At 38.7% G+C, this 24,397-nt stretch overlaps 1 protein-coding gene across 1 annotated transcript; it reads left to right on the forward strand.

Moving 5' to 3' along the window:
- The first annotated feature begins 1,365 nt into the window (after positions 1-1,365).
- On the forward strand, positions 1,366-22,429 carry NRG4 (neuregulin 4). Its single transcript, XM_066328764.1, has 7 exons — positions 1,366-1,514; positions 5,245-5,418; positions 6,383-6,437; positions 10,410-10,503; positions 18,141-18,290; positions 22,013-22,092; positions 22,191-22,429. The coding sequence occupies exons 3-7, from the start codon at positions 6,428-6,430 to the stop codon at positions 22,205-22,207; spliced, it is 351 nt and encodes a 116-aa protein (XP_066184861.1). The 5' UTR covers positions 1,366-1,514; positions 5,245-5,418; positions 6,383-6,427; the 3' UTR covers positions 22,208-22,429.
- The last annotated feature ends 1,968 nt before the right edge of the window (positions 22,430-24,397 follow it).

Raw genomic sequence — 24,397 nt, forward strand, 5'->3', positions numbered from 1 at the left:
ATTTTTAAGAAAAGTTGTTACGACATGCTGTCCCATTACAGCTCATCAATCCCTACAATTTAGATTTTACCTCTACAAATCTAACAAAAAAGGCCTATTAAGTTTATCACATTTTATGGAAGGCAAACCGAAAATCTCCTAGTACAGAGCACTCTAAATGGATTTCGACTCCAGAAAAGAAACTACTATCCCTTTTCTCGTTGGGGCAAGCAATGATGCCGCTCCAGGACAGGGGATTTTGCAAGAAGCGATGCAGCGCCCTAGAGATAGAGAGTGCTCTTGCGTGAAGACACTGCTGAGGCACCACCGTCGGGTGGGTTTGCACACAAAAACAATAAAAGCAACTTTCAGGCTCAGGCATTACCAGGGCTGTTCATACTCGGACTCCGCAGGTCAGAAGTTGTCCAGCCGGGCCCGTGAGGAGCGGTGCCGGCGGACCGCGATGCGTGAGGCGCCCCCCGGCCCCCGCGGGGTAACCCGCCCCGGCTGCGACACCGCGGGGCCACACCGGCAGCCGTGCCCCTCGCACGGCCCCTGGGCTGACCGCCGTGAGGGGCTCGGGCCCCGCTGCGAGCCGCCCGCGGCACGGCGCCCTCCGGCCCCCGGCCCCGCCGCCGGCAAGTTGGCGGGAGGCGGCGCCCGCCGCCAAACTTTGTCCGCCGCCGAGGGGCTCCTCTGCCAGCGCGGCCCCGTCACCGCGGCGCGGGGAACCCGCCGGGCCGCCCTGCCCGACCCCGGCGCCGCCGGGGCATTGCGGCGGCCCCGGGAGGCGGAGTGACCGGGATCCCCGAGCCGCGCACGGCCGCGATGTGGCACCGCACAGATCGGGCTCCCGCGCCGGAGCACGGCAGAGTCCCGCGGCTGGGGCACGGCAGAGCCCCGCCGGCCGCGGCGGGCCGGGGCACGGAGCGGCGCTCCCCGCGGTGCCCCTGTCCCCGGCGCTCCCCGCACGTACCTGCTGCCCGCGGCACCGCGCCGCCAGCGCCCCGCGCGGGGACCGACCCGGGCGGCGGCCGCGCGCCAGCCCGCGCGCCCCTCGCGCCGTTCCTGCCGGGTCGCCTTGGAAACGCGGGGCCGGCGCGCGGCTCGGCCCGCGGGAGCGGAGGGGGCGCGCGCGCGCTCCCCGCGCGTCACGCGGGCGCGGCCGGGCCAATCGCGGCGGCGGGCGGCGCGCGCTGTAGTACTACGGGCCGCTGCCCCCGGCCCCGCCCCCGGCCCCGCCCCCGCCGCGACCCCCGCGCCCGCCCGGACCCCGCCCCCGGCCCCGCCCCCGGCCCCGCCCCCGCCGCGACCCCCGCGCCCGCCCGGACCCCGCCCGCTGCCGCGGGGAGCGCACGGCCGGGGCTCGGCCCGCTCCGCTCCCTTCCCGGGAGGCCGGCATTACATAACGGCGCCGGGGCGAGCAGCTGCGGGATTACAGCATGCGGATTAGGGATTACGTTGATTCAGCAGATTGTCCTGTGCATGTCTGAGAAAGATTACACCAGCAGAGTTAAGAATACCCGTTTGCTGTGGTAAGCCGTGGTTTAAGTAGAACGAATTAACTCAATACAAAATTAATTGCACACACAAAAAAAAAAAAAAAAAAAAAAAAAAAAGGAAGTAAACCACCCCAAGGTTAAGAACGAACGTGCTTTAAATGGACAAAATAATAGAGAGACTGAAATGAGACTGAAATTCTGGTTTTGACAATTACCTCCCCTATGCTTTGGAAAAGCTGCTGTTAGCAGTAACCAGCTATTAGTGCTGTGTGAATGTTAAAAAATCAAAATCATTATTATGAAGACTAGTTACACTTGATTCCTGATGACTGCCATGCAAAGTAAATATCTAAACTCTTATGACATGCATTTTTAGTAACTCAAGATTATTTAAGTGGCCCTGGTCTACTGTATTATCTCATCATGTGCTAAACTGTCTACTTGTATGTTAGCCTGTAATACAGATGTTTTGACTTCTGATTACTGGATCTGAAATTACTGACATTTGAGAGCTGACATTATGAGAGATGCTACATCTGCCACTGAGGTATGAATAAAAATTAACCAAGCAGATAGAAACTTTAAGTGGCATTCATTTCAGCTGTTTTTTTACAAGACTTAGGGATGAAACTCGAAAGCAAAAGTTCCAAAGAAGAAATCAGTAAGCACACGAAATGATAGAATAGTGGTGGGGGTTGTTTTCCAAGGCTGATAGTGATTTTTTTTAAATGCAAGGGTCTTGTAAGATTTAATAATTCCCCTCACATAAGCACACACAAGCTTGAGACTGAAATCTCTATCTCCAAATTAGCAAGTTGTAGTATGACTACAATAGTTACATTGGACAGAAGCCTCAACTTTGTTGCTTTGCCAATGTCTGTATGAATATCTCATACAATAAAACGGGTTTCAGGTGGAAATTTGCAGTTGGTTGCAGGCTGCTTCGGAAATTTTGGCAACAGAAAGTTTTCCATGACATTCACTGTAGTGTCTCAAATTTCAATTTCAACACCATGACAAGAGCTTTACCCCCTCTTTTAGAATATAATTAATCCTAGACATACTTTAGTGGATAAAAATGAAAATGTAAACCTAAATTTTGCTATAGGGATTCCTAAGATAAGAGGACTCAGTCTTTTGTTGTCATTTCAGAAAACTGCAATGGAAAGAATTTTGAAGAACCGTTTTCAAAAACATTACCTGTCAAGCAAAGCGCATTGAGATTTGTGAGCTATTTGTCATCTGCCTTAGCTTCCTGTCTTTTGTCAGGATTTCCTGATATTTTGGTTATCCCATCTTAAAAGAAATTTCCAGTATGTAAAACATTGTTCTTATACAGATTTGTTGTAAGATCTCATCCAGAATTCTTCCTTATAGAGATCCTCATTTGTTTCAGGCAGTTTGATGGATTTTTTCTCATGTCTAATGATTTTCTGTGCTCAAATCAGTTATAGCTTCAGACACTGAAGGTATGAGAAGTTACACCAAGGTGAAAAAAACAAACTCCTTTTAACAACACTTCAGGACAGTTCCTGGCTCTTGGAGAAAGTACGAGGTGTCGACTAGTGATTGCTTGACAGGTATCAAGGACATCTCAGACAGAAATTTATATTCAATCAGCATAGTAAGCAATTAAAAAAAAATTCGCTTCATTGTTTTCATGACACAAATATTTGAGCTCAATATTGGGGCAGAATGAGATTTTACCTTTTTTGATTTTTAGAAAGAATACATAATGCAGTAAAATCCCATTTTCAAAGATAGTTATAAGGTGCAATTTAATCTAAATGTACAAACAATGTATATTTGAAATAGCCACATGACTGAAACGATCTTCTTTCATTCGGGGGAGAGTTTATATAGAGATTAATTTTAAGAATGTTTAAATAGCAAAGATCCATAAACCAAAACCCAAATAATTATTCAGTGCTTGCTTTTTATCTGTATCTGCTCATTAATACTTACAGGTACTGTGGATGCTTAGGCCAGGTAACGAGTAAACGTACACAAAACCAAAATGCAAAACAGATTCTGATTTAAATATATGGGGAGTAAAGCACACAGATTCATTTAAAGACAAATCTAACAAGTTCAAGACTTGTTCCAATATATCTCAGTATACACAGGTGACCTAACTTTAATGTATAAGCATCTCAAACAATGCATTACTATTATTAATATCAGTTTAGATGACAGAGATGAGGGGAAAAGGATAGAACTGGTAAGATTTTTCAACAAGCTGGTACACAGCAAAACAGGCTATATTTTGAATTTCAGATTAAAATACTCTTAACTGGATATACAAAGTAACCTTTCACAAACTCCCAAGATACATAGAAGATTAACATTTGAGCATTCATGCAATTGGATGTTTAGTTTCTGTGAGCATAGGCCCCATCTGCATCTAGAGGAACACTCAGTTTGGAAAGCGCAAGGAACGTGCACAGATGATCTTAGTGTTTCTAGTATGAGCTCAGGGCACACACAGGTGTAAGCGAGTTAGAATCAAGTTTAGCAACAATTTCTGCTGTAGTACCTCCTTTTATTTAAATATATCATCTTATTCTCTAATGAGATAGAGTCCAGTTTATTCCTTTTAGAACACTGATACACAATTGAACTTCTGTTTGGAGTACAACACCTCAGAGAAAAGCATCTAAATACACGATTACCTAATGATGTACTTTTCAGTCTTAAAACAAAGTCAAAACTGTGAATGCTGTCAGCAACACCTCTTTCAGAAACCATCTTTAGACCCATATTGTGATACTTACTACCAGAACTTAAAAAATAAAATTATGCTTTCACATTGGTGAGGAAGTATTTTCACTCCCTCCGTTTGCCACCCCCTATTTTCTTGAATGCACAGGCAGTGAAGTTTGAAAATAAATAATTGGTAATCCCACAGCCTTTCTCAAGCTGTCGTGCTCTCTGCACTCAGTTTATAAACAATTTGTCGTTCATGGAACAATTAGTCCTAGTCCCAAGAGCTGATGACTTGCATAGCACATCCATTTAACACACTGATGCAGTAGAAAACTGTCAGCTTCTCCTAAGGATTTTCTGCCAGATCCCTGGATTTAAGCATCTTCTGGAAAAGTTAAACTTAGACCAGGAGCAGCACCAGAGATACCGAGGTATATACTGACAGTAAGATGAAGGAAAGGAGATGCAAGATCCCCTTTTGGTGGTAGCAAATCTCAAGCTATTTTGTTAATTCAATGATACCTATCCCAATTAAATCTAGCACATGAGCTAGTCTGAAATTTAGGTTCTATATCCTGTTTATATTTTGTGAGAGCTCTTGGATATTGTACCGTTTTCTGGAGCTTTCTGTGAAAAGGGAAACTAAATGAACAAAGACTTTGCTCCAATCAAACACAAATTTAAATCAGATTTTTGATGTCAGTGTAAAATATGATACAATTTTTATGTACTACATTATGTGAGTATTTTGAATTCAGCAATAAGCTCTAGTGCTGGTAACCCTAGAAAAATATGCAAGTGATCCTGTGAGCATGACGGGGTGTTACCCTGTTCTGTACTTGGCCCCTGTACACGTTTGTCTTTGTTGTAACCTCATCCATACTGCACTGAAACCTTTTTAACACTGTATATAGAATCCAGATCTTGACTGCTAGAAAAATGAATCTCCAGGATGATTTATTTCTTTTAAAAACTGGATTTTAGTTCTGAAGTGACCCCTGTTCATTTGTTTCTTCGTGCCACGTGCTATGATAATTGTTCTTGGTTCTGTACACAGAGCAAAGTGTACCTGTGAGCCAGCTCAAGAGGACGCCTTTGGGTGGGGACCTTGCTGTTACAGCCCAGTGTCACAGGGAAGTACCATTTCAGATTTTCTTGTATGGACAGGACACTTAAAAAGAGAGAGAAGCCACCTGAGGTCCCATGAAAACCAGAACCATCTACTTATAAAGTAAGTAAAAATGCATTACACTTTTTGAAATGGGCCTCTACAGAAAGTCAGCTTTCTGTTAGTTAAAGCTGCAGTATAGGCAACTATTGCTCATAAAGCTGATAACTCATTTTACTTGATAATTTAATGGGAAAAATCTTCTTTCTTCCAATGTGGGACAGTTTGCTTAAATATTTATTTTGCATACACTCTGAAGAAAGAAAGAGCAAACATGGAAAAATGATCTGTTAGACTTGTTCAGTAACCTATTTGGTACAGTGAACTTTGACTATACCTAACAAGAAAACATAGCTAGGGTAGATGGTTACAGAGTTGGCATGCCTACAGAATAAGTTTCTTTTAGCAATGTCAAGTGAACATTGGTTTCTGTCCAGGCAGAGGGTTTCTATTGTAGATTTTAAAAATCATTGTACAAGTTCTGATAAATTCACAGCTTACATTACTAATTTCACCTGACATCCAGACATGAGGAACACTCCAGTGAAACACATATTGGCTCTGAGAAATGACAAATTGGAAAGTCCTTGTTTGTGGAATGGAAGAATTCTATCACCAAGATCTTATCTGATTAATTAGCGGTCTGAGAATGGTTCAGTTGTGTGCACTGTGTTTCAAGGTGCAATTGTCAATCCAATTAGCTAGCCAGAATCAGACTGCCTAAATGCATCAGGTATTGCAATTCTGAATAAGCATGGCAGTTTTTCAAAAATATGCATTGTTTAAACATGGTTTAGTCTGAATTTAGTTTTGCTCTGCCTTCAGGGATTCACTGAACTTGGCAGCAGACTTCAATGTTTGCCATTAACTGTGAATTAATGGAACTTACATATAACAGTACATTACTGTCAGAGTGCAACAGATGTCTTAGCAGAAACACTGAAAGCTGCATTCCAATAGCTGTTTCTTCGGGGGAAAAACCACCAGGTTCAAAAATCACATGCTTAATTTACATGTTTGTCTTTAGGTGCTGTTGTCTCTGACCAAGAACAAAAATTGTTGTCAGAATAATATGCGAACAGGTAATTTTTTCCAAGTCTTTACTTGGATACATACACCTATATAATTCGAACTCATTAAAATTGCATTAATTTTGGTAGCTGCCACTGGGATTGTCACAACTGCTCTGCAGAGATGCCATCCCTCACTAGAGTTTACCAGCCAGCGGTACAAATTCTGTAAGGAGATGTTTGCTTTGATCAGTCCTAATATTTCAGTTTGTGATTGATTAGGATACAGTCCAAAGTTGCTTACAAGTGAGGAAGCATGCATCAGCCCCCTTTTATCTTCTGTCAACATTTCCCACTCCTCTCTCTTCCTCTTTGTGTTAGCAGTCTATTATTTTAGCCTCTGGACTAGGCAAGACAGCTGAGTCAACATCAAGGCTGGCTTGGCTCTTTGGAGTTAAGCTGGTGTTGAGCCTGCATTTGCTTGTTTTTAATAGTCAGGACAGTCAGGTTACAAAAGTTTAAATGCAAACAGACCAGACAGTTTAGGGACACAGCACTGTACCAGCTACTAGGAAGAAAATTAACTCTATCCCAGCTGAAACCAGGACACGTGCAAGTCCTCAAAAAAAGTAATTAAGAATAAGTGTATTTAGAGTCTGCTATTACCTCAGTCAGTTTTAAATATCCAGTCTAGCATTAGAAAGAACAACCTCATTTTATTCCTCTTTGCTTCTTCCACCAAAATTCAACTTAAAAAAAACCAAAAAACAACTTTGTGTCCTACTTCTCTTTAATCTCTCACACAGAAGGGGGTATCAAAATACATAATTATGTGTTATGTACAACATACATTGATATAGTTCTATTAATTTCAAAGCTAAATCTTTTGTATTTTTTTAATTGTCCATCATCTCTTGACTTGTTAAACTTTTCTGTCTTGATTATGGAGTGTGACTGTAGTATGCATTTAACTTTCAAAGCATACAATTTGCATTTTTAGATTAATATAATGTATTGACTTACCTCATGAAAAATCATGACACATTCACCAATGCTAATGTAATTGGGTTTTGGCTTGTATTGAAACCCTTCTGATTCTCCAGTACACCCTTCTGCTTCATTGACTGTAGATTTAAAGGGATAAACTGGTGCTTTCACACTTTCCTGTCTACAGAAACAGAACTGTAACTTTGAAATTTGCAGCAAGCTACTGCATTTCAGTACCATAGGTGTGGAGTACCATAATACCTATTTTTTGTATTGAAGCAAATTACAATTTGTTAGTAATATTTTGCCTAGTGTTAAAGCTTCCTGAATTTAATTTTTTTTGTTGTTTTTCATAATTCTAACACCTACATTATACTGTGTTACCTAGGTAGTTTTAATGATCAGTTGCAAAGTATTAATACACAAAATAGAATTAATGAAAAGCACAACTAAATTGAAAAAGGGGCACCTGATCTAGGTGGACATAGAGGTTTCTTCAACTTTCTCATTACTGCTAAAATTAAGGTTACCATTTTCCCCTTAGTATTGGAAGAAAAGTCTATCTCCAGAAAGAAGTAGCCTATAGAAAAATTGTCTGTAATTACAATCAAGAAGGTTTCAAAGGCTTCCTATGCACTTTCTGTTCTCTCTCTCCACCTTTCTCACTTTTCTCTGAAAGACCTAAGAGAAAATGCCTGAGGTATTTTGCCAGAACAGAAATGTCTGGTTGGGCTGCAGAGCTGGTCCTTGATACAAAGATCACACCTTAACAGTGTTCATTCTCCCAAATGTTCCAAGGCCTGAATGACTCGAGGCATTTAGCATTCTTCAGTACTCTGCCCCTTTGCCGGTGAGAGACAGGTCTATTTCTGCATAAAGATGAAGAAACAGAACCAATAAGGCAGGATTTTAAGGAAGTTAACAAATTCTCGTTAAGTCTCATGAGAATTTCTTTGAAACCTTTCCATGAGCTGTTTAAAAGGATTTTTCTGTGTGGCCTACCTTCTGTCATCTTACGTTTCCATCTGGTAGAATTTTAACAGTTAACTCCCTCAGAGACTTAACAGAGTTGAGAACAGGTCAAAGTTGAGAGTTTTGTTTCTCCTCACTTGATTCTTAAAATTATATGGATATTCCGATACACTGTTGATGTGTTCAGTGCCCTCTCTCCATTTAAGGAAGGATGTAGCCTTCAACTGAAGGATGTAGCCTTCAAGCCTCCCTCACAGGAGGTCCACTGTTTTGTTTGAATAGCCTAAAATCAACTAAGTTGTAGTTCCTGTTTAAAAACCTCCTGGTATTTTCTCATTCCCATTTTATTTCTATTGCAATTTTACAGTTACCCATACAAAATAATGTTAAAAGTCTTCTAATTGTGAACTTGCAGTAAATGAATTGCCAACAGACAAGCACAGAAAGCTTCAGAGTTAAAATAAATTTCCATTTAACTTCTAACAAGGTATGACAGAACACACATTTCTGTGCAACAAGGTCAAACATAAACAATCTTTCCAGCCTTTCTTCTCCCCTCCTCCAGCTTCCTAATTTATCTGCACACAGGCCAAGAAGGTCCAGTTACCATTTGGATGCTGGCACTTCAGTAACAGGAACATGAAACTGAATTCCTCTTGGGCCCTGGGGTATAACTCTCTTCATCTTAAAATAATGTAAGGACTTTACTCACACTCTTACATCAATATGCTGTCATAGAAAGGGAAGAATGTAAGAAAAAAAGGGAGAGTGAAATTGCTAGTGCTGGCCTAGAGGATAGCAGGATGCACAGTGGTTTTGTTGCACAGAGGTAGAAGTAGCTGAGCATTTCTGCCACTCTTAAAAAAGCCTGGCTTATTTTAGATAAGAAGCTGTAGAAGGTCTCTCTAGGGTAGAATGTCTTATGGCCATACTTACTTTTTTTTCTGCAGGAATAAAGGGGAACCCTCTTTTTCTTGAAAGACAAATAAGAAATCTAAAATCTTTATTCCACTTAACTCTATGCTATGTATAGAACATGTCTTCTATATATAAATAGTGACACAGCAGAATTCTTGTTTTCAGAACTTCTGGCAGAAATAACAGCAAGAACACCTAAAGTGTGAGGTAACACTTAACACCCCTGTGATGTCAGAAGACTGCTCTATTTTTGTTTTGATTGAGATACTGTGGTTTCATAAGATGGAAGAAATATATAAAAATATTAGATTCATATGTATGAAATGAGTTACTGATGCATTAAATGTGTCATAAATACATTCAGTCCAACTTCCAAATTTAGACTGCTTTCTAGAAGAGTCAAGTGTTACAGTTAGATGCGCTTTTTAAGCACAAAATGGACAAGTACTGCTACAAGTGCCAACATTAGTGTCCTGTATTTGGGGTGTTATTAGAATACCTAATTATGTTTAACACATTAAGGATTCCTCTAATTAGCCTACTGAGTTAGGTAAAAGCCATTTTGAGATGGGTGGAAATGATGTAGCCAGCAGTCCTGTACATAAGTGAGTGTTTGCAGGCTGTCCCCTGGTTTGGCCATTGAGAATCGGGGTGGGGAAACCTGGTGGTTCCCACTGTACTACAATTCAGCTTTAATGCAGCCCAGAGCAGCCTCAGAATGTCCTGGCCCTTACCTGGGACTATTCTGGGTGTATCTGGACTGCCTCTATTGCAGGAGCTAGCTAAGCTAAAGATAGTTTGTGCCACTGGAACAGGACAAACCAGACTTCACTTCGGTCATCATGTGAATCACTGTACTCACTATGGTGAGTGGTCATGAAAAAGCAAAGGAAGTAAGGGAGAATTCAAAAGTTCCTCTCACTGCAAGAGAAAATTTGATTTATTCATCTAATTTAAGTGTTTCACGAGTGATACGGTGATAAATTGGTGATATTTTCTGCCTATTGTTACATGAAACTTTGGCAAAACAGCACTCTGTGTTGTTGGCCTGGAAGGCAAGATATATAACTTTTTTTGCTCATAGGCTGGTTTCATTTGTGTGCTAGTTTATGCTTTTTGGGTTTGAAGTCTGTTTTTCTCAGTGGTTTTTTTTGTCTTATTTTTAAGATCATGAAGAACTCTGTGGCACCAGTTATGGATCTTTTTGTCTAAATGGAGGGATTTGTTATATGATTCCTACTGTATCCAGTCCATTCTGCAGGTCAGTGAAACTAAAGTTTGTGTATTGGACAGTAGCTGTCTAAAGACTATTTTTCCATTTTCCTTCTTTAAGGAATCACTGCTAAAGCATTATCTAAAAGAAAATACTAATTACATATTGCTTACCTAGCTTACAGAGACATGGCAATATGAAAAATAAATGTGTATACTTGGTGTATACTTGCTTGGCAGGTGAAACAGTATTCAGTTATGTATGCATTCAGGATTATATCTATTTAGAGCCACATTTCCTCCTTATGATACAGAAAGAACAAAATACCCTTTACCTAATGGAATATAGACTGTGGGAAAGGCATTCAGAAAGGCAAAGGACAGTTTTGTTAACAAATTAATTATATTGCAAAATTTTTTGTAACATAAAATGGCCTGACCTGAACAAAATGCAGAGATATAATAATATAATCTTTTAAGGGGAAAAAAAAGAATGTAATGCAAGACTTACTGTGTTCTTCGAATCTTGCTGAAATACTCAAAGAGCAGCTTTATAGTGACAGCCAAAGACTACTTGATAAAGAAATATCAAAGCAGCAAATACAGATACTTCTTACACTCCTCCATAACAGAACCATGCTTTCTTTTGAAGCCCATGTAGCAAACTGGGAAAAAAGCACATCCTGGTTTTGCATGTGGATACATTTCCTGCATAAATACTGCCCTATGTTTTTATTCTCTGATTTACCAAGATGTAAGACGTTAAATAAAACTGTCACTTTTCAGGTTTCTGCATTTACTAATTTTGAGTTATCATTCATCAAACTAAATTGTGCTAGATTTAATGGGTTTGCTTAACAAAAAAAATAGGCATTCAGACAAATATTACATACACTTAAGGATATTACCTTTTTTCTTCCATGGCAACTTCTGTTCCCTCTTCTGTCTTGAGCTATAACTAATGATAATTGGATAAAATAGTTGAAAAGGAAACCACCTCTTTTCCCAGATGCCAAATTAAAATACTATTTTCTTTTGTTTGGGACAGTTCAATCTAAATATTTAAGCACATAAATTCATTCAGTTAGAGAGAGAAAAGAGGCAATTTTATGGTAAATGCTCATTGAAAAATATACACAGCATATCACTGTCATTGTTCAGTGTCACACCGAATCAGATCCAGAAGTGAGATTAAAGCTCTCAAGTGCTGTTTGACAATTTATTCTGTCTACTAAACCTTGCAAGCTTATGCAATATAAAATGAATACTACACAAACAAAAAGTAAAATATTTTAAAATACATGATTTTTTTTCTAGAAGGAATCCTGTATTATTTTACATAAATGAAAAATGAATGGTTAAACTAAAGAGCAGCAGTTAAACAGTTTCAAAGCACCCTCTCAACTACTGGACTGTGTAGGAAGATGTATTCAGTGCAATAACTATAAATATGGAGTAACAAATACTCAGAAAAATTCATTCTTCAGGAGCACAAACTAGCCAGCATAGATAATTTCCACTTTAACAGCTCCAAATGAAGTAATTTTCAATTCAGTACTACAGGATTTTATGATCTGCTGAAGCAGGGAAGAAACATCTTAAGAGCATTTTTGTTATACTCAGCCAATCCTATTGCATTTAAATTATCAACTACTTTTTCTGTATCTAGTGGTTGATTATGAAGTTAGATGGGTTTAAATAGCAGCATTCTATTTAAGCACATCATCATTCTAAGCATGTTCCTTAATCAGTCAGAGAAGGCTAATTATAGATGAGAAAAGTTTTGTTTACACACAGATATCTTAGTAATCAGCAGTGATGTGAATAGAAACAACAGAAAAAATGCATCACTATTCAACAGAATTCAGAAAATATTTGGTGCTTTGGAACTTCATGACTGGCATCATCACAGAGTTGCGCAGTTTCTTTGATGAAGGTTTCTGCCAAATCCCACCCAAAGCTCCCTAGTGTTCTCAAATTATCATCTCCTACTGAAAGAAAACTCGAATCACTTTTAGAATCAAGGGCTGAATGATAATTAATTAAAAGGAGGAGATGGAGAAAGAACAGACTAGCAAACTAAAAATACCTTAAAACACATTTGCCTTAACATGGGCACTTAGTTACACAAATGTGTTGTGCTCAGCAGAGTTAGTCCAGATTACCCTATGCAACATGAGTGGAAGTAATTTCACCATAACACTAACAAAAATGCATCATTCTTTAGAGGTAGGTGTTTTGTAGCATGCTCAAAATTAGGAGCTGCTGTTTATCTTTGGAATTTTGGTTATTTTTATCATTCTGAAATGGATATACATCAGGCAGATATTTAATATCTACAGAACATTAGTTGATCCCCCTCTATGTGCAACGGTAGCAGATTTTAAATACAGCTGATCTGTGTTAAAACATGAGGTTGCTCAGCTGCCATCTTTCTTCACTGCTTTCCTAACAATGAGTTAATGTTCTCAGCAGTATAAGACACACCTGTCACCATAAACCAGATGAGCTTCAAACCCAGGAACACTCAAATGAACTAAATAAACAGGCAGCAGGACAGAGAAGGATGGAAAAGGCAGCTGCCTCAGATGTATCATAAAACACAAGGCTGAAAGCTGTTTGCCTCAGCACCTGATGCACAGCTGTCCCATAATCACTAATTAATGCACTGCAGAATTAAGTGAAGATTTTGGGTTCTTAGGGGAAGCTCTGATACTCCCATTTTTTTCTTGAGACCATTCTTTGTATTTCAAGCAAAATACAGATGGTATAAGACAATACATACAGAACTCTGCTTCAGAGGGCTATACACACAGAAATTAAATGAATGCTCTCATTTTGGGACAGGTATCCTACTCTGTGGAGGGCTAAGTACTGCAAGACACATAGGCAGACCTTGGAAATCTCCTCCCTTAAATTCCTGTGTATGTTTCAAGGACATATTTTCCATTTTCTCTTCCTTTGGTTCCATCCTAATAGAATCTCTCCTCCACCTTTCCTATTCTTTACTGGTAATCCAGTAAATCCCATGCAGTCCTTCTACCACTTTTTGTGTCCTCCCCCCTTGCCTGGCTCTCTGGGATGGCCTTTCATTCCCAGTTTCAGACATCCCCACTAGTCATATACTTGCTGTGCTCTCAGCCTTCAGAATATGCCCCCTGCAAGTTGCCAGGGAAGAAGGGCCTCCCACTCATCTGGGCTTTTCGTCTTTCTCTGCCTCCAAAAGTACACTTTAGTGTACCTTTAGGCTCTTCTGAAAACAAACTGTCCAATTAGTATTTTTCAGTTCTAATTTTGGTTTGAAAAGTAGTAACAAAAGTTAGAATATATACCAAAAGTATAGCTAAAAAAGAGTCAATAATTAAGATTTATTTTTAATGAGACATAAAATATAAAATCCAACACTATCATCTTATGTGTTTGAAAACTGTTAGCAATCCAAATTAATACAGCTGCCAGATATGGAAAACGTGCCATATAAACATAGCTAAGGGAGGGGAGAACAAGCCATTCTTTTAGGGAAGAATAACCCATTCTTTCAACTTGCCTCCAGTAGGAGCATATTAATTTACTCTCTATGTATAGAGAGTAACAGTTTTGAAATTTCTCTTAAGGCATAACTTTTTTAAAAGCTGCTTAGGTGTCCAATTAACTTTGCCACTGCTTATTCACTTTGGCTCTAAATTTTTTTTTTCATATTTACTGGATGTTCTTAGACTATATGGATTAGGACAACTTCTAGGGGTCTGCAACAGACTGAAGATTATGTTGATTTTGAAGTTATTTGCCATGTAATCTGAATTGCATTGATAAGCAGATAATTTATCATATTTTTCTGCTCAGAGCTCTGTATGTACATGCAAGTCGTTTTTATTCCAAGAACAAATCAAGATTTTCCTGACCAAAGGAAGACTAAGTGAAAACTAAAGTCAACACCCTGATAGTATAATGCCAAGCAGTGAGAATCTGTGTGCATATTTGACTCAAATTCTACTTGCTACTTTTACAGTCTTATATACTTCCTTATGATGCCCACCTTAGAGTCTGGCAAAGAAAGAAACTTTACCTTCTTACTAAATCCCGGTGCCATAGGTTCATTTGCACTGTCCAACAAACAGCATCTGAAAGGAGACAGCAGTAATGCCCATATTACTGCAAGGCTGTTATGTTTTAGGTACTCATCAGATTGCAAAGAATCAATGTAATTGTAAAGGATCAATGTAATTGCAGACCTGCTGGTCGTCTCCTGACATCTTATCCAATGCAGTCTATTTTCATCCACCTTGCATTGATGTGATGTGATTAATACCCTGTGCTGAAAGATTCTATAGATTTCTTTCCATATGCTGGCGTTTTGTCCAGAGCTGCTACAGGACATTTGCATACAACATTTAAGGCTGGCTCTTCTCACCTGTTTAGAGGTGTGCATGTGTGTGCATGTGTGTGCAGCCACCTAAGACAGCAGAATTCTGGATGCCAGCTGAAAATGGGAGGTTTTTGTCACAGATTTCCTCAAACATTGAAAGCTGCGGTCTTTCAACTATGAATTAAAAATTCCATTTTCTTAGAGGGGGAAAGACCTTTTTTGCATTTTAAAAATCAACTCTAGAATGCTGCATAGTTGGGCCGTTTAAAGGCAACCAGGCATGTGCAGCAACAGCAGGTTAACAGCATGCAGACAATGTGCAACAGCAACACCTGGCTTGTGAACACAAACCCAGTGAGTGCAACGCCTCCTTACTACAGCCTGCACCAGGGTCCTCTGGGTTTTGCCCCAACTCATTCAAGTGCAGGTGCACCAGTGCCTGCCATATCAACAACTGCTCTTAACTTGTGCTCTACTTTTTGGCATCCATTATAAATAAGATAAACTGAGTTGCTTCTAGCTTTTAAGGCTGTGTACAGTAAGACTGACTCTAGGAGATGCTGTACAGACACCATCATTCTGGGTTATGTTCTCAGCCCACTTGCTTGTTAGAGGCTATGTTTCTGTCTTGCTTGCAGTCACTGCATATGTAACTCCACTGAAATGATTGGAGCTCTGCTAGTGCAACAGGATAAGCAGAGAGAATACCACTGCTAATTACTGGAGTCTGCTTAGTTTCTTTCTCACCTATTTTAGCAAAGGACGTACAGAAGAAACCTTTCCTGGCTGTGTTAAAGCATCAGTTGCTTCTATCTTTAACATAAGCCTTTAACTATTTGTACATCAGGAAAGGTGACTATAAAAACTTGTTCAAACTAATATTTGAACATCTGGATTTTCAGAAATGCCCCACAGCTTGGTTGCATTAGCTATAATTTTATTATTTAAATGTAACCCAGAGATACCTCATCCTAATTTTTCTTAATGTTTCTATGAAAACCTGTGTAGTTTTTAGGTTATATGACAGCATTTTCTAGATAGTATGGAGTCACTTTAAGCAAGTGTCTCAACAGGCTAGCCTAGAGAAAGTGGATGGGTAGTTTTGTATTCCATAATCCATTGCTCACAATTAAACAAGTACTATCAAACCAGCTAGTCATGTTTCTACAACTTTTTTTAAAAAATTATTTTTATTATGACCATGCAGAATTAATAGGTTCAGCATGGAGTATGTTTTAAGTTTGGCATGTGCTTCTTTTGTATAGGTTTTTTTCTCTCTGCTGTAACTTTGGATTCATATCACTATAGTTTTCCTCTTACCATCCTAGGCCTTCAAACTCTTTTCCCCTCTTGAATTATTGTGACTACCTCAAGCATCTGGTTCTGTTTTCTGTTTTGCAGGAAGTGCTATGATCTCAGTGACTGTATAGCTATGCTGTCAACACATTCCCAGTACTTTTTCTACAGTCTTTGCAGAACATGAGTACAGCTTCCATGCACTGTTCACACCAACTCACTGTCTTGTATCAAAACAGCTCAGTAACCCTCATCCTTTACCTGATCCTCTATGCAGCTACAGCTGTCTTGTCTTCCTCCTGCTTCATTCTGCTCTTTAGGCTACTTTACTCCCTTTACACTCATTCTTTAGAACCTTTCCATGAGCCTTAATTTGATGCCAAAACCTATTTTTTTTCTTCCTGTATAATTTTAGCCTTGCATTATTCTCCAGTTTTCATTGCTATTCAAGAATACTCCTATGAATTTCTTCTTCCATTTTCTTTCCATTACTCTATTCAGCTTTCCAAAGCGTTTCTCTCTCACTTGCTAGAGAACAATGCCCCACTCAAACTACACTTCTACTCTTAAAGTATTCTACAGCATTTCAGAAATAGGCCGCTGAAAAGCCACTACACTTAGAATAAATATCTGGAACATTATCTCAAGCAATCAGAGCAGTCTGCCTACCCTTGCTTCTCCCAGCAGTGAAACATCATGACTTTGAAAAGCCTCAGATTGTCCTTAGTAAATGATGTCTGTTTGATCAGTTGCATAGCTTTAATATATGATGATAATTAGATGTCTTTTTTTAGTGTCTAAATCTTCCATTATATTTCCAAAGACAAAGAACTAAAATAAAAGGGTAGTAACAGTTTGTGCAGTGGTTTAGGACAGCAGTCCTGAAATACTAGTTTATAACCTACAGAAAGTGTAGGGGGAGTCACATCAGGCATCATGTTAGAAAACTCACAGAGATCTTTTGGTCTTAGTTAGATATGCTAAACATTCTTCTTTTTTGGCAGTTCCTCCCCTCTCCACCTTCCTATCCCTCATCTGAAATTATACCTTGCAGCTGCCATTGGCAGTTGGGAACTTGAAGTATGTTGCAGTTTAGTCCATTTTTCTCAGCTGGAGCCTGAAATTGCTTATGTCACAGATTATTATGATTTCAGTGCCAGAAATAGCAAGAAGGAGCAGGATCTTTAGCACTACAAATAGAGAGAAGCAAATTTACATATATAAAAAATACATGCAGAATGTAGGTATTGAAAGAAGTGCTTTCCATTTTCCATAATGAAATCAATTCCTTAAGAAAACTTTGCAGAATAAGTGCAAAACACATGACAAATGGGGATTAGCTTAGCATCAACCTACCTATTTTGGACTAAATATTAATTACTAATTTTATTTTATTATTTATAATAAAATAACATACTATTCTACCATGATAAAATACTGTATTTGTCTTAATCCTTGCCTTAGAAGAAGTTTTCATAAGCTCAACACATAAAATAAGCATAGTAGAGAAGACTTCTACCTAGGTCACTCCCAGAGGGGGTTATTTACCAAGCATGTAACATATTCTGGCATGAATTATTACATTGCATAAACTACTTTGGCAGTTTAAGCTGTACTGTGCCTCAATGTATTCCCATTTCCTTGATCTCTTTAGCTGACAGTACTATCTTCAACAAAGGTAGCCAGAAAGTTACCTGAAACAGGGAAAAGAAAGCATGATTACTGTGTGAAAACCAGTGGGATGACACAGTTAACACTAAAGAAGTAGGCTCAATTAATTAAATGTGTCAGTGATGAGTATATGAAATGTAATATACAAAAGCAGTATGGATCAGAATGTAAACTCGATGCCCAACATACCTAATTCCCTTTATATGAGGTGAGATGAAATTCCGTAAGACTTGCTGTGAAGCAGATATAACCTTTGAATTGTGTCATAACAAGTTCTCTACCCAGAAGAAGTCATTGTCCTTTTTATCAGACGACAAGCTACCATCTAATCTAAATACAACTTGGTTTCCCAGGTGTATCGAGAATTACACAGGGGCTCGTTGTGAGGAGGTTTTGCTGCCCAGCATCAAGTCCCAAACAAAAGGTGACCTGTTTGCAGCTTTCTTGGCTTCCCTTCTTCTTCTAGGAGTTCTTGTAATTGGAGCATTCTACTTCCTTTGCAGGTAAAAGTAATTCATAAGGCTGAAGCTATTCAATCAAGTAGAAATTTCTTCTGGTAATCATGTACTAATTATTTGAATGTAAAAGTATGTAATGAATTATCCATAAGGTTGTATGGTTATTCAGCATAATGAATGTGGATGTCTCAACTTGTTGCTTGTAATATTTACTTCCTGGCTTGAAGTTCTCTCAGTGTCATTTCTAAGCTCTTACTTACAGTTGCTTTGTAAAAAATACACATAGTACATCCCCATGTGAGATTTTACAGTCTATCTAGAGTTAGTGCTAACATTTTAAAACATTAGTCCACCTTTTGTTGTTCAAAGACTGAGAAGTCGAAGTAAATTAACAATGTGCTTAGGGATCAGAAACTATTCCTACTGAACCAGCAACCAAAGCAGCTCGTGTCATTATCTCCTAATTCCTCTACTGGAATAAGAGGATTCTAAGTTCCCTTTCTAAAAAGGAAAACTAAGGAAAGAATGAAATTGAAGAATATTTCCAGGTATTCTAGAAGTATTCTGAAGTATATCAGATGTTTACTAGCTTTTAGGACAACCCAGAAAGCTAACTAATTTGTCCAGGATGATCCATGTTTGAGTAGAAGGGAAACATCAGTGCTAGACAGTGAGTGCTGCAGGGTTGGTTTCAGTAGCATTTTACACATATTAGGATTTGGAATGAAAACAAGCAGTTACCGGGGCTGAGGCAACTGTTTGACACTGTATATATATACTTACTACACTTGTACCAAACCCAAACAAACGTTCATCTTCACCTGCAATGCAAGTCGACTTTCTGTGTCCCCTCTTTATTTGTAGAGAACAGCACTTTTTGTTAGACTTTTCTCATTTTGCCATATACCATTAATATGTATTTATGCATCTCTATGCCTCTATAAGGCAACTTACAGCCCCTGTAATTCTTTACCATCACAGACTTGCAGCCTCTTCTTTTTCCTCCTATACTGCATTTCTTCTTGGTTATGATAACCAAAGGGCTTGAAATTCTATTCTTTGTGCTCCCATGGTCACATTGCCAAATCAACCTTTTTGTTCTGTGCCTTTCAATGAGCGACCTTTGGAATATCTGGTCTAGTTTTACCTCAGCTGCTGTCATGGAAACCCACTGAATGCCAGGTTCTCCCACAGCTGAATTTAGAAGAGATAGAGAGCATTTGATAAAACAGTTGGTATAAAAACCCCTTGATGTAAAGGATACCCCCCACATTAGCAATTTTAGTTAAATTAATCATGCTTAGCCATGGAGTGCTACAGTGGTCATTCACTAAAAAACATTTTCAAATTGCTATGAAGTTTTATGCAGCTTAAACCATCTTAAGAAAAATGGACTCAAGTCTCACAGAGATACAGAAAGTATTTCTTTAAAAGTAAAACTGTCTCTGAGAAGAGAAAAAAAAGTCTTCAGAGAGTAATGTTGTCAAAGATCCCTTTCCTTTTACATACAGTAAAATTAGGGAAAAGCTGGAGATGATCTAGTGAGTTTTATAGTCCAAGTACAGAAGCTTAGATGGACAGCAGTGACAGGTCTGTGAAAAATCTTTTATTAGACAGTTAGAACATCAACTTCTCTTTACTCAAGCTTTACATAACTGGCAGAACAAATAGTAGTACCTCTTTATCAGCAAAATAGAAAGGGCAACAACTCAGTTATAACCTAGTTGACCTTGAACCCTATCTTACACACCAGACTAACTTGGGAAATCTTGTAAACCCATTATCAATTTCTTTAGTACAGATAAAAGAACCTAACTGGCTAAAATTGTCTTGTCTTACCTTTACACTTCAGAGGCTGATGTAGGATGATCATCTGCTAGAGAACTCACCTATAAATGAAACACTACATCTCTTGGCTGACGTGACCAACACATGAGGAGTCTCAATGGATACTTTAATCTACTCCCCTTTTCAGATGAGTGAATGAGGTCTCACTAAGAATAAGAGCTGTCATTAATCCAGACTTTTTTCTAAACTTCATCTATTACCTCTGTCTTAAAAGAGAGTAGAACTAGGGCTTATAAGGGTTAGCTGAGAGTTTACATCATCTTTGACTTGGCCTCCTGACAGGATATATTAAGTTTAAAATGTTAAGAGACATACTGTGCTAAAGTTTCCACTATTCCACTTTATTAACAAAGACATTTGATCCACAATCAGAGAGCAGAAAGCCTTTTCCCTGATACTGTGTTAGTGAGCATTTCCATGGCTCTTTCAGCAGAGTGTTCTAGTGGCATTTTAGTATAAACAGTAATGTTATCTGGAGGAGTGCAGAAGAGGAGATACTAATTAAAGTTCAGGACAAGGAAACTGAATTCCTAAAATTATATATCAAATTGTTTGGAATATAGAACTCAGTGCTCTGTTTTCTTGTCTGTATCATCGTACCTCCCTTTCCAAGTTTTCTTTCTCTCAGGCTATTTGGGGCAGATTTGAGGACCAAGCATGTGCAAGGGCATTTCATGCTCCCTAGAAACAAATCCATTCAACATACAAGAGTGGAAGTTTAATTGCTCTGCTTATAAAACTAAATCATAACTAACAGTGAAAGTAATCCATAAAAGAGTAGGGCTGCACATGAAAGCTCTGGGTGAACAGTGGGAAATAATTCTCCTTTTACATTTAGCTGAGTCATCACATTTTTATCAGCTGATGATTTATTTTTTCCAGTCTGCAGAGTGCATGGAGGCAGGGCAAATGCAAATCTAGCCGCTCTCCATCCTGAAACAACCCCCCACCCTCTTCAACAAACAGTGCTGATAAAGCCTGTCCCTCTGACATGGGCAAAACAGGGATATGTGCAAAAATCCCTGCTATTACACTGCTACTGAGGAACAAATGGCATATTCTGCTTCCAGCAATTCACCTATCAGACCAGGTCCATCTGGTCTTCTTCCTCCAGAAACATATTGTACCAGGAAGAAAAATGAGAAAGGTAGTTGATGAGAAGAAGAGCCACATAAGCCAGCTTTTTTCTAAAAGCTATAGAGAAGCCTAAATGCCACACATACAGCTCAGAAGGATAGAACAGATCCTAGGGAAAACCAAAATAAATCTGCAATTTCTATACTTCATCGTAAGTGTATGCTGAAATGCCAGATTACCTGTAAGGTAAGTGTAATATTGATGAACAGGAACTCAGCCAGCCAAAACAACAGGGTCTAGGAATAAAGCCATTTAAGCTGTCCAAGACAACAGACTTTGTGGAGGAGTTATATCACCACAGGACGCAAACTGGACAGAACAGAGAATAGCTCATGACTCTTAAGAGCAGATGTCTGATTACTATTAAAAGAAAGGGAACTAGACAGCAAATGGTCAGCTCCATTTACAAGATTTGCTTCTCCTCAACCAAGTGTGGAAAATTTGATATAATTTCCAAACACTAAGGGAATTGCTAAATAATTTGGTGCTCTTTACCAATTGTTTAAATAAAGACCGTAGAAATAAGACAAACAGGACATTACCTTCAGGAGAGAAGCCATGTAGTTCCAAATGCTGTACTGCCCCCTGATCTGTTCTTCTCCCTCAAATACATACTTCTCAAAAACAATGAGTATTAATTAGAAAGTAACTGGAGAAGATCCATGTTACTTTTTTCAATCATTTTGAAAATCATTCAATTAATGCCTCTTCCTTGATAACTTTTTACACTCTGTATTTTTCTCTCTCTCTCTCTCTGTTGTCTCCTTGTTTTTTATGGTCAGAAAAGTTTCCATTCCAAGGATAAGTTCTTCAGAGTGTGGTGCCAACCTAGTTGAAACTACAAGCAGCAATGGCTGCAACAGTGAGTACAGTTTAAAATTAAATGACTAGACTCCACAAGGGAAGTTGGGGAGGAAGTTGTTATTAACTTTTTTTTTTTTTTTTTTTTTTTTTTTTCAGAAATAACAACAGCCTAAAGCATTTGAGTGGGAGAATGGTGAGGAAACAACATGCAGAGCAACCCTAAGAATCTAAGTTGTAAAGGGTGACACAGTAAGCAAGATGAGAGAAGAAAGCTGACTGAAAAAGAAGGCTGACATGTGGGAGGAGACTACATCTAAGACTTAAACAGTTGCACTTATTGGAATTTCTATGTACTTTTAAAGCTGTATCAATTATACAGAAATCACTATCATTTATGTTTGAATTCTGTGAGATTTTTTATCGTTTTCAATAATGCATAGGTAGATGCATGAGATAATTTTGGGGTTTACTACATGGGCAATAAATAAAATACATTTTTTTTAATTCACAGAGAATATGAGATATCACAGGAATTTAGTGTGAGGTGATACTGTGAATTTTTGATAGGGGTTTTTCATTTTTCACAGGATTTCCCCAGAGGAGCTGAAGCCTGTCTTGATTGAATAGTTTCAAAATTGATATTTGTGATACATGTCCACAATTTGGCTTGTTTCAGATACCCTTACCAGATGTAGGGAAAAAACCCCAACCTTTCTCCCAGCTAATACTTATGTTTGCTGCTTTTTTTTTTTTTTTTTAATTGTAACACAACACCATTGGTAGTTTATTGCCCAGCTTCCTGGCACACAATTTTAATTCAAATTAAAGGGAAACATTAAGAAAAAAGATTGATAATGGTTAAAAAGGGTTTTTTAGGCAGAGTTTAGTACTCTTAATACTTAGCAAGACATCTTCCGTGATGTTTTTTTAATTGTCTGGCTTTCTTCTGAAAATCTCACTACTGAAGGAAATACAAACCTTACCTTGAATGTTCTAGCTGATACTTGAGATAGCAGAAATCAGGAATTTTGTTCATCAGGTCTATTTCTGACACAAAATATTATCCAGACAGATCTCTTGGCTGAAAAATATGTTGCCCTTTCCAAAGATTTATTTCTTTTATTCACATAAGCATCTGTTGATCACACTAATACATACCACACTTTGGTACCTTACAGGATTCTTACTCAAAGAGAGGCCACCTGTCAATGGTCCATGTCTTTTTTTTTTTTTTTTTTTTTTTTTTTTGCCTTCACAACATAAAGAGGATATCTGGTTAGTCAGAGGCATAGAAAGTGTGAACTGAACAATTTTCTTTTCAATTTATTTCTAGCACTGGAGGCTGAAATCAGCAAAAAATCAGTTATGTTTCCATAATGGCACATTACCAAGCAGGTCATTATATGGGATTTATAAGGCTGTTTTGAAGGGCAGGTTAGCTGAGAAAGGAGAGAAAATGCAGAACAGAGATTTCTTATCTCTGAAACAAACAATGTGAAGATTTATAAAAACATAGGCCCATAGGAAATGTTGAATAAGCTCCTATTTCTAGGATGTCTACAACATACTCTAGTGTCAGAAAAAGCGATGTGTACTTTTGTATCAATGTAGAGAAAAGCACAGTGGGACAGGGAAGAAAAGGCATGTGGGTAGAGTGCATAAGGTGAGAAGTCAAAGAGAAATCACATTACAATGGCTACTAGAACACAAACCAGAATAATTCATTACCTTTTGAAAACTCCTGTCAGAGAGGTCAGAGTCTAAGTTAGTGCTCAGCATGTGAAAGGAGAATCTGAGGGCACCAAATTAGGTAGAGGACCTGATCCAGAGACTAAGTTACATAAAGCACTAAAAGATAACTTTCTCCACAAATTAACCAATCTTACATGTTATTTTCTGGACTTCAAATCTTTAGCAGGTAAGCTGAAGGAAGCTGATAATACTGTTTTAAAGACTAGGAAGGATAAAAGTTATTTTTCATCACATAGTGATAGGCCAGTGTTGGACAGAGTTCATGAGATATGTAGCAGTACTGACAGCTACATCAGTCAGTGTTACCTGAAGTACTTTGCACAGCCTCAGTGAAAATTAATCAGAGATGACAGCTGGTAGATCACTTTGCTGTGTTATTGATCATGAGACAGTCAGGCTTACAGTTTGGTATACTGTCTGTGCTGAAAAAGGAAAAGCCTTATGGTCACCTTAAGTGGAAATTCAGGAGGGAGATACTAATAGAAAATGTAAGAAATAAATGGACTGAAGTTATACAGAATAAGCTCTTAGAATCCTCACAGCTTTCTAGACAGACATGAAATAATTACTCATTGTTACTGTGTTTGTTTGCATTATTTGGGAAACAATCT

The sequence above is a fragment of the Sylvia atricapilla genome, chromosome 13 (genome assembly GCF_009819655.1).
Source record: "Sylvia atricapilla isolate bSylAtr1 chromosome 13, bSylAtr1.pri, whole genome shotgun sequence".
In the NCBI taxonomy this organism is placed as follows: domain Eukaryota; kingdom Metazoa; phylum Chordata; class Aves; order Passeriformes; family Sylviidae; genus Sylvia; species Sylvia atricapilla.

Bases quoted from the DNA above. Each gene is read 5' to 3' on its own strand.
- NRG4 (XM_066328764.1), top strand. The intron at 10,504-18,140 runs GTCAGTGAAACT...TTGGTTTCCCAG, and splicing joins GTATCCAGTCCATTCTGCAG to GTGTATCGAGAATTACACAG. The intron at 18,291-22,012 runs GTAAAAGTAATT...TTTTATGGTCAG, and splicing joins GCATTCTACTTCCTTTGCAG to AAAAGTTTCCATTCCAAGGA.